This window comes from Ovis canadensis, chromosome X, assembly GCF_042477335.2.
Source record: "Ovis canadensis isolate MfBH-ARS-UI-01 breed Bighorn chromosome X, ARS-UI_OviCan_v2, whole genome shotgun sequence".
In the NCBI taxonomy this organism is placed as follows: Eukaryota; Metazoa; Chordata; class Mammalia; order Artiodactyla; family Bovidae; genus Ovis; species Ovis canadensis.
In genome coordinates, this window is record NC_091727.1 from 100,877,339 (window position 1) to 100,889,596 (window position 12,258).

Genomic DNA, 12,258 nt, shown 5'->3' on the forward strand with positions numbered 1-12,258 from the left:
CAGTTAATCTCTGGCTCCTAGAATCTGTTTTCTCTGTCCCCCAGATTAGATCACTATTTATAGAATCTGTTTTCTCTGTCCCCCAAATTAGATCACTAATCATCAGTGAATGACCCACCTTGAACTCTCTGTCCCAGGCCTTGTTGCCTTTCCTAGGTACTGGGTCGTGACCATTTCCTATATGCAGCACCAAGGCCTGGGAGAACGCTGACTGAGAACATATTAATAATACGTGCCAGGATTGGCTGTGGCTTCTTACCTTCATGCTCACCTCAATCCGGCAGTATCTCTTGAGTCAGGGCCATGATTTACACTTAAGTCCTCCAGGGTTCATGTCATTGCCCAAGGTCAGGAGAACTGGTTGTCAGCTGAAGCCAGACTTATACCCTAGTGTCTTCCTTCCATACACACACACACACACACACATTCTTTTTCAGATTCTTTTCCATTATAGGTTATTATAAGATATTGAAAGAATTCCCTGTGCTATATGGTAGGTCCTTGTTGCTTATTATTTTATATATAGTAGTTTGTATATATTATCCCAAACTCCTAATTTATCCCCTCCTGCTCCCCTGCCACCACTATCACTTTGGTAACCATTAGTTTGTTTTTGATGTCTATTTGTTTTGTAAATAAGTCCATTTATATCATATTTTCAGATTCTACATATAAGTGATAAAACATGATATTTGTCTTCGTCTGGCTTACTTCACATAGTATGATATATGATAATCTCTAGGCCCATTCATGATGTTGCAAATGGCATTATTTCATTTTTATGGCTGAATAATATTCCATTATTGTAAATATATAGATGATGGAATATTGTATATATATACATATATACATACCACATCTTCTTTATCCATTCATCTGTCGATGGACAGATTAGGTTGCTTCCATGTCTTGTGTGTGAGCTAAGTCACTTCAGTCATGTCTGACTCTTTGTGATTCTATGGACTGTAACCTACCAGACTCCTCTGTCCATGGAATTCTCCAGGCAAGAATACTGGAGTGGGTTACCATGCCCTCCTCTAGGGCTTCCATGTCTTAGCTATTATAAATAACGCTGCAGTAAACATTGGGGTGCATGTGTCTTTTTGAAGTATGGTTTTCTTCAGATATATGCCCAAGAGTGAGATTACTAAATCATATGGTAGCTTGACTGTTAGTTTTGTAAGGAATCTCCATACTGTTTTCCATAGTGGCTGCACCAATCCACATTCCCACTAACAGTGTAAGAGGGTTCCCTTTTCTCTACACCCTCTTCAGAATTGTTATTTGTAGACTTTTTGATGATGGCCATTCTGACTGGTGTGGGGTGATAACCTCATCATAGTTTTGATTTGCATTTCTCCAATAATTGGAGACACTGAACATCTTTCCACGTGTGTGTTGGCTACCTGTATGTCTTCTTTGGAGAAATGTCTATTAAGATCATCAGTCCAGTTTTTGATTGGATTGGGTGTTTTGGGTGTGGTATTGAGCTGTATTAACTGTCATATATTTTGTAAATTAATCCCTATCAGTTGCATCATTTGCAAATATTCTCTTCCGTTCTATAGGTTGTCTTTTCATTTTGTCTATGATTTCCTTTGCTGTACAAAAGCTTTTAAGTTTAATTACAATGTTTATCTTAAGTACAGCAGAATTTATGTGTTAAATAAAATTGTCATATCAGTAAAAAATATTAAAATGAGATTGTTAGAGTATTAATGGAAAAAACCATATCACAGTTGACACAGTTATTTAAAAGGGATTGCTTCACTGCCTTTATAATTTTAAAAATATGTTTGTTAAACATCCTGTCAGAAGAGAGTCATCTTCAGTATTACAGATTCCTATACTGTTGTGTTAAGATTCACCTGTACTTTGGAATCTTCATGAAACATACTTTCTTTTGGGATACATTTCATTGCTAAGATAGTTTAAACATTGCTTCCACCTCAGTGTAGAAATACTGTTATTTTGCTTGTTTTTTTCTTTCAGTGCCAACAAAATAAAACTTATTTTGCATTAAAAAAAATCCCACCACAGCAGTACTCATGTTAGAGATTGATTAAATAACCAGAAGACTGGAATCTTGAAGGGCACACTGAGAATCCTGCCTACCACTCAAGCCAGAAGTGGACAGCTGCAGCAGTCCAGTCCAATTTGGGACAGCCTGGAAGGACATGGTGAAGGGTAATCCTCCCAGGGAAGAACTTTGAGCGGTGCACCTGTCGTTCCTTCTGCCAGGAGAGATGGCCACAAGTATGAGTGCATATCCATGCCTAGGTCATGTCCACTTCATTGGCCGAGGGGTCGAGGGCTTTGAGGATACATAGTTGAACAGTTGGGACAAGGAGGTCCAGGGGAAAAATATGTGGATGCACCTGTCCAAATGGATACATGATATGAAGATACTTGTGTCTTATGAGAATTCTCTGTAAATAAGCTTACCAGAGCAGAATTTTAATAATCCAATGGATAGGTATTCATTATCTAGACCTCAATCAGCTTCCTTCTCCAGCATTCAGATCATAACCCAGCGGGCTCAAGAACCAAGTGGGCAAGGATGGAGATTATGCTTGAAGTAATTCTAGAAAGCAGTTTGTTTTTTCTGCCATAGTCGATTCATGGGTCTTGAAATCAAGGGGTGGAGATGGAAGTGCCTCCTCTCACTACTTATCCCTAAAATGCTTCCCATCCTTGTTACTTTGTTTTAGTGAACCAGAGATCTTAGCCCGCTAAGGAACATGATGGATGACAGTGATATGGAATTCAGACTGTCAGCTAGCCATTTTGGTCCCCTCATCCTTTTCAATCAAGAGGTGAAGAAGGGGATCCCCTACAGGCTCGGGTAATGGAACCTGACAATCAAAGGGTTTTGGGGTTCCTACTATACAAGAGGCTAAAGAAGAGTATACCCAACATTGCTGAAGAGCTGACTACTCTCACATCTTCTGATTAAAGTTTATGGAAAACAATAACCCACTGAAGGCAGGACATCTAGCCCAGACCCTTCAATAATTAAGATTTAATCATCCTACAAGGCAAAGAACCACGACCAACTATAGGGCTGCCTCTGGGCAAAAGGAATAAGAAATGAGTAGTGAAAGAGAGCAGTTATGACTACCAGCTACAACTATTGGACCTACTCCCAGGACCCATTTAGCTTAATGTGTTAATAACATCCCCCTCCTCAGGTAGGAGAACAAAGACAGACAACAAGCTATACTTTCACCAGAAATTCTTAGGGCAATAGCCCAGCTTATACTGACAGAGAACCATAAAATTGAAAGGCTCCACTGCTTTTTCTCTTATCCTCTAGAAGGGCAATTTTCTTGACAACAATATTTTAAGAATCTTCAGCAGCATCTCATCCCACCATGCAGCATAGAAAATGTGTACTTGCTTCTCACTGTTCTTTGCAAGAACACGGTTATCTATTTTTCTTGTGATTAATTATTTTTGCTCAGGCGGTCGGATTCAACTTTTTCTAGGACCTTTTCAAGTTGCTGAATTAAGACTACTCTTTTAAACCTGAAAATAAAGAGGCATTGAATTAACCAGAAGAGATTTAAGCATCTATGATGTTTAAGGCACAGTAATAAATAGAAAATAAAGCTTACAATCTACATGGGAACAGAAAACATATCCTAATGGAAAGATACAGTCTAGGAAAATACCAAGAGAGGCAATCAAGGGCCCAGGCCCACCCCAGACTATAGCGAGCTTAGAAGGCTCTGTGGATGAGTTAGACTAAAATAATAGTCATCTAATGCCTTTGGAAATAGCATAAGCTGTAATTGAGGGCCAGGGTTTGGCATAAACAAGGCCTGTTCCTGCCCCTGTTCAGCATTGGGCAGAACTGCATTAAAAAAGCTGAGGAGTTCTTTTTTATACTCACCTTGTAGCTTCCTTGATGGTAAATTCAACAAATTTTTTCTTGACTGCAAGAGGTCCTTGTACTTCTTCAAACAAAGTGAAAATTCTTTCAAAATCTGAAGATATTTAAAAAAAAAGTATTTCTAAAGAGATGAGAATAGTGCATCTACCACTTCAGCAACCATTCTTCATGGGCTACAGTGTTACACTCTATTTCACAGTGTTACACTCTATTTCACAGTGTTGCACATGCCTTTCCAATGATGAATTATAACACCTGTACATCTCTACTAAGGAAACTTCAGTAAATATTAACCATGCAAAACAAAAAAAAAAACTAACAGGGGTATTAGGAATTTTTAGACAAACTATTGTAAATTATGTAAAAACCCAATTCAATCAAAAGATGAGTTCAAAAGGTAGGTTCAGTTTACTCTAAATTGAGCAACTTCCCATGCTTTTATTAATAGATATTCTTTAGCTACTTACTTCGTCCAAACTTCCGAACTTCTTTCATTAATTGATATTTTATATCATCATTAATTTTCTGTGCCATAGCAGGACTCATCTGCAATTTATTTGGCACAGTTCCCTTTGAAGACATTGCTGTGGCTTTGGAGTCACCTGCAGAGACACTGCAGTTCTTGGTTCCTCCTATGAGTGCATTATTCCTGGGTTTGTGAATTGGCCCATCTTTCTTGAGACTAGTGAAATCATCAGACAGGGAATCCGCTTGGTTGAGTGGGATACCATCTCCTGCCATATTCATAAGCTCTGGTGAAGCAGATTTTGAAAAGAAGCCCCTAGGTGGAGTTTGATTATTTTCCATCTTCTCCTCATGAACATCGTGAGTGACAGCAGCAACTGGAAACCAAATTAAGAGATTGAGCTGTGAATTAGATGCATCTTACCACCCCCACAGGGACATCCCTGTGCACTGCAGTTTTGAAGAAATTATTTCGTAAAGCAAGAGGATGTTCCAAGTGGAAATAAATCCCCAAAATAGTACTGAGCAAGGAACATGCAATAGACCACTTTTTCTTTCTTGACACTCTCACTACATACAGTAATGTATCTGAACAGTTGAACTACTATGCAAACATTCATAGAGCCCTGGCACTCATGATTTAATGTCTTGTCAAGGCTCTTTATGAGTTGAAAAGCTGAAAGTCTCACTCTATTTCAAGATGTCTGATATCCACACTCTATCACCTCAAATCCCTGCCAGTACATGATCCTCCTTATCCATCTTTTCTGTCTCAGAAAAGTGAATTTCTTTTTACTCCAGGTCTGACATATCTCCTCCATTGACTCATCATCCTCTGTACTGGGCACCGTGCCAGGAGCTGGGGGCAGCCTCCAATAGCACACAAAAAACAGTCCCCACCCTTATGGAATGTCTATGCTCATGGGAAGGCTAGGCAGGAAGTGTACTATGACCCAACAAAATAATTACAGTTCAAATTTGTGTTTTGGGAGAAGCAAGCAGGGAGGGGACAGAGAGCAGGAGGGGGAGCCTCAGTGGATCACGAGGTCAGGCAGATCCTTCTGAGCAGGTGTTCTTTGGGCAGAGGCTGGAAGAGGAGAGAGAGCCAGCCTGTGCCCATGCAGAGGACACGTGTTAGGAGAGGATGGTGGGCCCAGGTTGTGCAGAGCTGGTGGACCAGAGTCAGGAGCTCATATTGTGCTCTGAGTGCCGAGGAAAGGTAATGAGGCATTTTCAGCATGAATGTGGTGTGATCTGATTTCTGTGTTGATATGATCACTCTGGCTGCAGGTCAGAAAATGAGTTAGATAAGACGGTTGGAAAGGAGAAAAATTAACTATTGGAGTATCTTGGTGACATGATGGCAGCATAGATCAGAGGAACGGAGAGTAATGGTAGGATGTGAAATTCATACTTAGTATCAAATTGCTGAACTTGCTAAGTGATATAAGTGAAAGAATAATAAAAGAATAAGAATCTCGAGTGAATCTGAATATTTTAGTTTGAACTACTGGATAGACCAAGTGTGTGCAGGTATTAAGCAACTGCTCGCAATAATGGAGTGTGGCCAACCTTTCCTGATTCTAGTTCAGTGACCTCACATTGGTAGCCTGACCTAGGTCTTTTGACTTATACTATGGATATCTGCAAACTTTAAATACCAGGACTTCTAAACCCTTCCATGTCCCCTATACCTGTGGATAACAGGTTGTTGCACATTTATGTACATTACATCTGATGAATGGTATTATTAGCTGAGATACAGAAGGCTAAAAGTAGAGCATCTTTGAAAAGGGAAAAGGTCAGAAGATCAAACATGTAGAACCAGTTGAATTTTAGATTTCTAGTAATAATAGATATTCAATGGAAATACCATGTAGGCAGTTGTATATGAGTCTGAAGTTCAGGAGCAAGTTGTGATCTAGAGGAATAAAGGTAAGAATTTTTGTAGTGTGAATTATATTTAAAGCTGTAAGACTGCATGGGATCATCTATAGAGATGGTGAATTGAAGAGAAAGGAGCTCAATATTCAGCTTTGGGTCTCTGCAGTACTTAGAGGTGGGAAAGAAGACAGAAAAGGAAGAAAAAAATAAGTCACTAATAAAAGGGCAAGGAATCTGGGAGAAGGTGATGTCTGGGGACACTAAAAATTTTCCATGGAAGAGGGAGTGAACAACTGTATCACATGCTGCTGAGAAATCAATGCCAAAGTGTAGCAGACACTGGTGACTTTGACACTGTTTCATTGGAGTACCATAAGAAGGAGCCAGACTGCACTTAGTTAGAGCATGAACAAAATGTGAACACAGGAAGAATGTGAGCAGATCTGTCCTCTTATTTAGCCCTTCATCTTCTTCTGTCTCAGGAACCTGCTTTATTAACTCTTGCAGCAACTCCAAATGATTAGACCTAACTAGTGCCTTGCTCCTCTACTTGCAAATATGCTCATATCTGTCCATCCTTCAAGGACATAGCTATAAGCTTCTTTTGACATGACTAAACCCCAGAGATAGAGTTCCCCCTCCTTGATTGCTTAGCCGTGGTGACATACTTCGCCTTCTCTTAGATGATGAGTGGCCCTTGGGCTCTCCAGGATGTTTCATTCGTTTTTGATGCCCTGCTGTGAATTGAACTGCTTTATCACCCTTCATTTGCTGAAAAACATCAGTGGACATATTCCATTAAAGACAATATGCAGTCACAGGCTTCATATGCATATACAGCCATGCATTTATATCATTAAAAGAAGTTTTAATCATGGGTCAAAGATTTACTATCACTCAACACACACTCTGCTCTCAGAAAACACAATCCAATTTCAATCCAGTCTGAGTGAAATAAGGAGAAGGTAAAATAGGAGGTGTTGGCCAAAGCCAAACATGGTACAACTCTGATTACTAAGAATGCTGGGGAATGAGTGGTTCTCATTAACCAAAGTGATAAATACATGGTTATCTCTAAATTTAGAGAAATACACACCATTTTGTTTTAGCTCTTCTTAGGGGAGGAAAAAAGGAAAATTTTTTTTTGTCATTTTGTGCTTTAAATCTATTAGCACACTGATTAACATTCTATTAAATGGTACATGTTGATGGTGAAAGTTAGAGTATTGGTAATGTAAATCTTTACATCTCTAACCTATGGAGATTCAAATATGTCACTTTTGGGGCTGGGCAGGTGTTCAGAGTATTTTTCAGTGTTTGTGGCAGATAAAACATGAAATTGAAGGGTATAATAGGTTAGCTAAGAGTTATTTTCATCAAAGGATAACCCAAGAATATGCCTTTGCATTATCCAAATACAACTGTGACAAAAATATTTTCCCATATTTGCATTTCCCATAAAAAAATACCCCATAATGGGTGAAAACATTTTCATTGAACATTTGTCTCTACCAGGTACTGTTTTAAATGCTTTCCATGTATTAACTCAATCCTTCACCAAACCCTATAAGTTAGGTGTGATTGTTATCTCCATTGTTTAAGTTGAGGAAACTAAGGCACAGAAGATTAAGAAAAACTCAAATTAAGGAAGAATTTTGGGGGTGAAGGAGAATAGCTTTTACTCTAGTTTTGTTATAGAAGAGATTGCTGCATGTTCTGTGCCTCTATATCAGTGATCTCTTCCATGAGTGCAGATATAATTCTCTTTGTTTTCATGGTTTAATGATCAAGTCAGTATGTCTCTCACACACAAAACACTCTCACATAAGACATTCATGAGGGTAATCCAATCATGGCAACATCACCTAGTACTTTATTTCTCTTTTCTTTCTCTCTTTTTGGCCATGCCACATGCTTGTGGGATCTTAGTTCCCTAACCAGGGACCGAACCTGACCCTGAGAGGGTAACAGGCAGGAAGGCCAGGGGTCTCCAAACAGAGGAAATAGGCTGCAAGTGTCAGACATTTTTATCTCTCTTAAGCAGCAGGAGGAAACAAACTAACAATGTTTTTTCCTTCTCTAGAGGGTAAAGCATCTGCCTCCAATGTGGGAGACCCGGGTTCGATCCCAGGGTCGGGAAGATCCGCTGGAAAAGGAAATGGTAACCCACTCCAGTATTCTTGCCTGGAGAAGCCCATGGACGGAGAAGCCTGGTAGGCTACAGTCCATGGGATTGCAAAGAGTAGGACACAACTGAGCAACTTCACTTTCACTTTTCATACAAATTTAAAAGAAGGTTTCTCTTAAAATACTGTGTTGCCATAATGACACCTGGTCTCACCCAAAGTTAACTATTCTCAAACCTTCAGTTAACCAATGCATTTTTCTTATGGAAATGTTTGTCTTAAGCGATGTTAATGTACTATGCACTTACCCCAGACTCTTGTCTTCAAGTCGGTTCCACTTAATGGCTCAGAAACTACTTGACAAACCATTATGTTATACTCAGGTATTGCTCCCCTAATCTATGTAAATGAAACTATTTGTATGGTAATCTGCCCTTCTACAAGATTCAAGTCAATCATTTTATGGCCCGGGATGAATCGTCTGGTGCCAAGATTATTTCAAAATACATCTTATGGATGAGGGGCCTGGTGCCATTCTGAGTTTTAAGACATTCCTTTCTTTCATTAACAGACTGCTAGTGGAGAAGGCAGTGGCAACCCACTCCAGTACTCTTGCCTGGAAAATCCCTTGGGCGGAGGAGCCTGGTAGGCTGCAGTCCATGGGGTGGCGAAAAGTCGGACACCACTGAGCGACTTCACTTTCATTTTTCATTTTCATGCATTGGAGAAGGAAATGGCAACCCATGCAGTGTTCTTGCCTGGAGAATCCCAGGGACGGGGGAGCCTGGTGGGCTGCTGTCTATGGGGTCGCACAGAGTTGGACACAACTGAAGCGACTTAGCAGCAGCAGCAGCAGTGACTATATAACATCCAGCTGAAGACTAGCAGAGGGGTACTCTTTCTACCCCCTTCTGATGCCTATGTCAGAAGCTTTCTCTATCTCCTTTATACTTTAATAAAACTTTATTACACAAAAGCTCAGTGGAAGTGCAGAGTCCTAACCACTGAACCGCCAAGGAAGTCCCTAGTACTTCATTTTTCAAGAGGAACATTCAGTGATTGTCTAGATAGAGCACTAGTGGCTTGAATAATGGAAACAGGAAGTAGAATATAATCTGGAATTAAGAGAGTTACTACGTGGGTGAGAAAGAATATAGACTTTGGAGCCAGCAAGATATAGATTCAAATCCTGACTCTATCTCTTAGCTGTGTAACTCGGGGCAAGGCATTTTACCACTGTCAACCTTGATTTCTTCTTATTAAAGGGCACATAGTAATACTCATATACAGAACAATTGTGGGCATTAAATGTTATAATTTAAACACCAGATCCTAACACACTACTATATATAAAATAGGTAAGAAACAAGAACCTACTGTGTAACACAGGGAACTATACTCAATATCATGTAATAACCTATAATGGAAAAGAATCTGAAAAAGAACATATGTATAACTGAATCACTCTGCTGTACACTTGAAATTAATACAACATTGTAAATTAAATATACCTCAATTATAAAAAGAATAAAAAACCCCAAGACTTAGTCCAATAAAAAACAACTATTATTTCTGTTCAACCAACACATTCTTGTACCAGGAGGCTCTCAGTTTGTTTACACAAGAATCACTATGTCATATTTTATCTTTTAAATAAACAGAAGTAAAGCCTGAGATTTACATTCATCCTTGGAAGAAGAAAATACTTATACTAATACAAGTATAATACTTACACTAATACTTATACAAGTATCAAAATTTGGACAGACCTTCTCATTTTTAAACATACGGTTGAAAGTATAAACTGTTTTAGGTTGACCTGGATCAATCTCTTGAGGTGGGGAGGCCAGTGTCTTCAGATCTTCCTCATAGTTAACTATTTGCATGAGTAGAACACCTTGGTGAGAGAGTGGAAAAGCACTAGAAAAGTAATTAATGTTACACAGCTCAAATGAACGATCCTCTAGGGAGGACATGGTCATAGACTGTGTTAGCAACCTATACCATGGCACCAAACAGAGTTTAGAATCTTGTATCTAGGGTCTACATCATGTTCTAAGATCTAGAATCATCTCCCTTCGTCTAAGTAATTTATCAGTCCACTGTTACCACTGCCTATTGGCTCTAACAACTAGGTCTAGAACAACTCCCCTATGTTGCAAACCAAGTTTGAGAATGGACTGACTTCCATTATAGCACCATCCTAACTAAAAGATCATTCTTTTTCCCTATTTGCAAGAGCCTAGGCTCCATGGCATTCTTTCCCCAGAGAACCCTGGATAGTGGGCACTGATAATTGCTCTCTTTGGATAATTTGATTAAATGTACAGACTTTCTTCCCAGAAAAGTCACTTTATATATGAATCTTGGAATATAATTTCATGGCTGTGTCCAGCTGTGAAAGCTGCTCAATTTAATGAACAGATGATCCTGCTTAAAATCAACAAAATTGAAAAAAGAGGCTTTATAAACTGACACCAACTATCCTGAATACTATCGGTTTCAATATTTCCATGTAAACAAGGAATTCTCTGCTGAACTCATAGCTATAGGCACTGTGATATATAAGTATACATTATCTGGAATCTTATGCATCTAGATTCTTCCACTTTTCAACTGGTTAAACCTGGGGAAACTACTTAAAGGCTTACTAGAAGTTTCTATTTCCATAAAATATGTAGAAACTATCTACCTTATGGACTGTTTTAAAGGTTATTACAAGAGACAAACATAAAGTGGGTAGTATGTGTGCTGATTAAAACACACCTCTCCTTAAGCTAAAAAAAATAAACTTGGACCTAGTTAGATGTAAAGATTCAGTAAAAATGAATATTATAAATATTAAAGTACTACAAAATAACCTCAGTTCAGTTCAGTTCAGTTGCTCAGTCGTGTCTGACTCTGCAACCCCGTGGACCCTGAAGAGTTCATCTTTCAGTGTCCTATTTTTTGCTTTTTCATACTGTTCATGGGGTTCTCAAAGCAAGAATACTAAAGTGGTTTGCCATTCTCTTCTCCAGTGGACGTTCTGTCAGAACTCTCCACTGTGATCCATCCATCTTGGGTGGCCCTACACAGCATGGCTCATAGTTTCACCAAGTTAGACAAGGCTGTGGTACATGTGATCAGATTGTTTAAACCACCTACTCATGCAATAAACACCTTCATGCAAGTCAGACTTGAAATATCATTCATCAACAAATGTTCTAAACAAAATCTTCTCTGTTTTTAGCAGATTGGCTCTCCTCCTTGTTAACTTGTCTAAATGACTGCTATGTGCAATATCATAAACATTTCTATATGTCTGATGTCTCAAACCCCACTTTAAATGAAGCAAATAATTTTAGTTACCCTAAAGTTTTAAATTTATGTACTTAATAAAAGCAAACAAAAGAGAGGAAATGATGGAGATTAGGGTGGAAAATCAATGAACTATAAAAGAGAAAAACCATGAGGAAAATCAATGAAATCAAAAGTCGGTTCATTGAGAAGATAAAAAAATAACAGACCTTCAGTTTGACTGGTCAAGGGAAAAATGCTCAAATTATCAAAATCAGGAAAGTGGGAACATCAATGTTGATCTTACAGAAATTAAAGGATTATATTATGAACAACTTTATGTCAAAAAATTAGAAAATTTAGATGAAACTTGAAAATTCCTGGAAGACACAGATTATTGAAATGATTCAAGAAAAAATATGTAAGTAGAACTATACTAAGATAAAGGATTAAATTAGAAGTTAAAAATCTTCCCACAAATACAAGCCCAAATGAGGTGATCTTACTTGTAAATTCTATCAAACATTTAAGAAAGAAATAATGTGAATCTTTAGCAATGTCTTCAAAAAAGGAAAGGAGGAAGGAATCCTACTTCATTTTATGAGGCCA

The 12,258-nt window shown here is 38.5% G+C and overlaps 1 protein-coding gene across 1 annotated transcript; it reads right to left on the bottom strand.

Moving 5' to 3' along the window:
- Window positions 1-3,220: 3,220 nt before the first annotated feature.
- On the bottom strand, window positions 3,221-7,036 carry LOC138930823 (integrator complex subunit 6-like). The gene is made up of 3 exons (XM_070291224.1): window positions 6,913-7,036; window positions 4,363-4,737; window positions 3,221-3,989 (listed from the first exon to the last, which is right to left on the bottom strand). The coding sequence occupies exons 1-3, from the start codon at window positions 7,034-7,036 to the stop codon at window positions 3,892-3,894; spliced, it is 597 nt and encodes a 198-aa protein (XP_070147325.1). The 3' UTR covers window positions 3,221-3,891.
- Window positions 7,037-12,258: the final 5,222 nt, after the last annotated feature.

Coding starts and splice junctions, on each gene's coding strand:
- LOC138930823 (XM_070291224.1), bottom strand. CDS start 7,036: ATGTCCACTGATGTTTTTCAGCAAATGAAGGGTGATAAAGCAGTTCAA. Junction 4,738..6,912: donor ATCATCTAAGAGAAGGCGAA/GTATGTCACCAC, acceptor TTTGGTTTCCAG/TTGCTGCTGTCACTCACGAT. Junction 3,990..4,362: donor AGTTCGGAAGTTTGGACGAA/GTAAGTAGCTAA, acceptor AAATATCTTCAG/ATTTTGAAAGAATTTTCACT.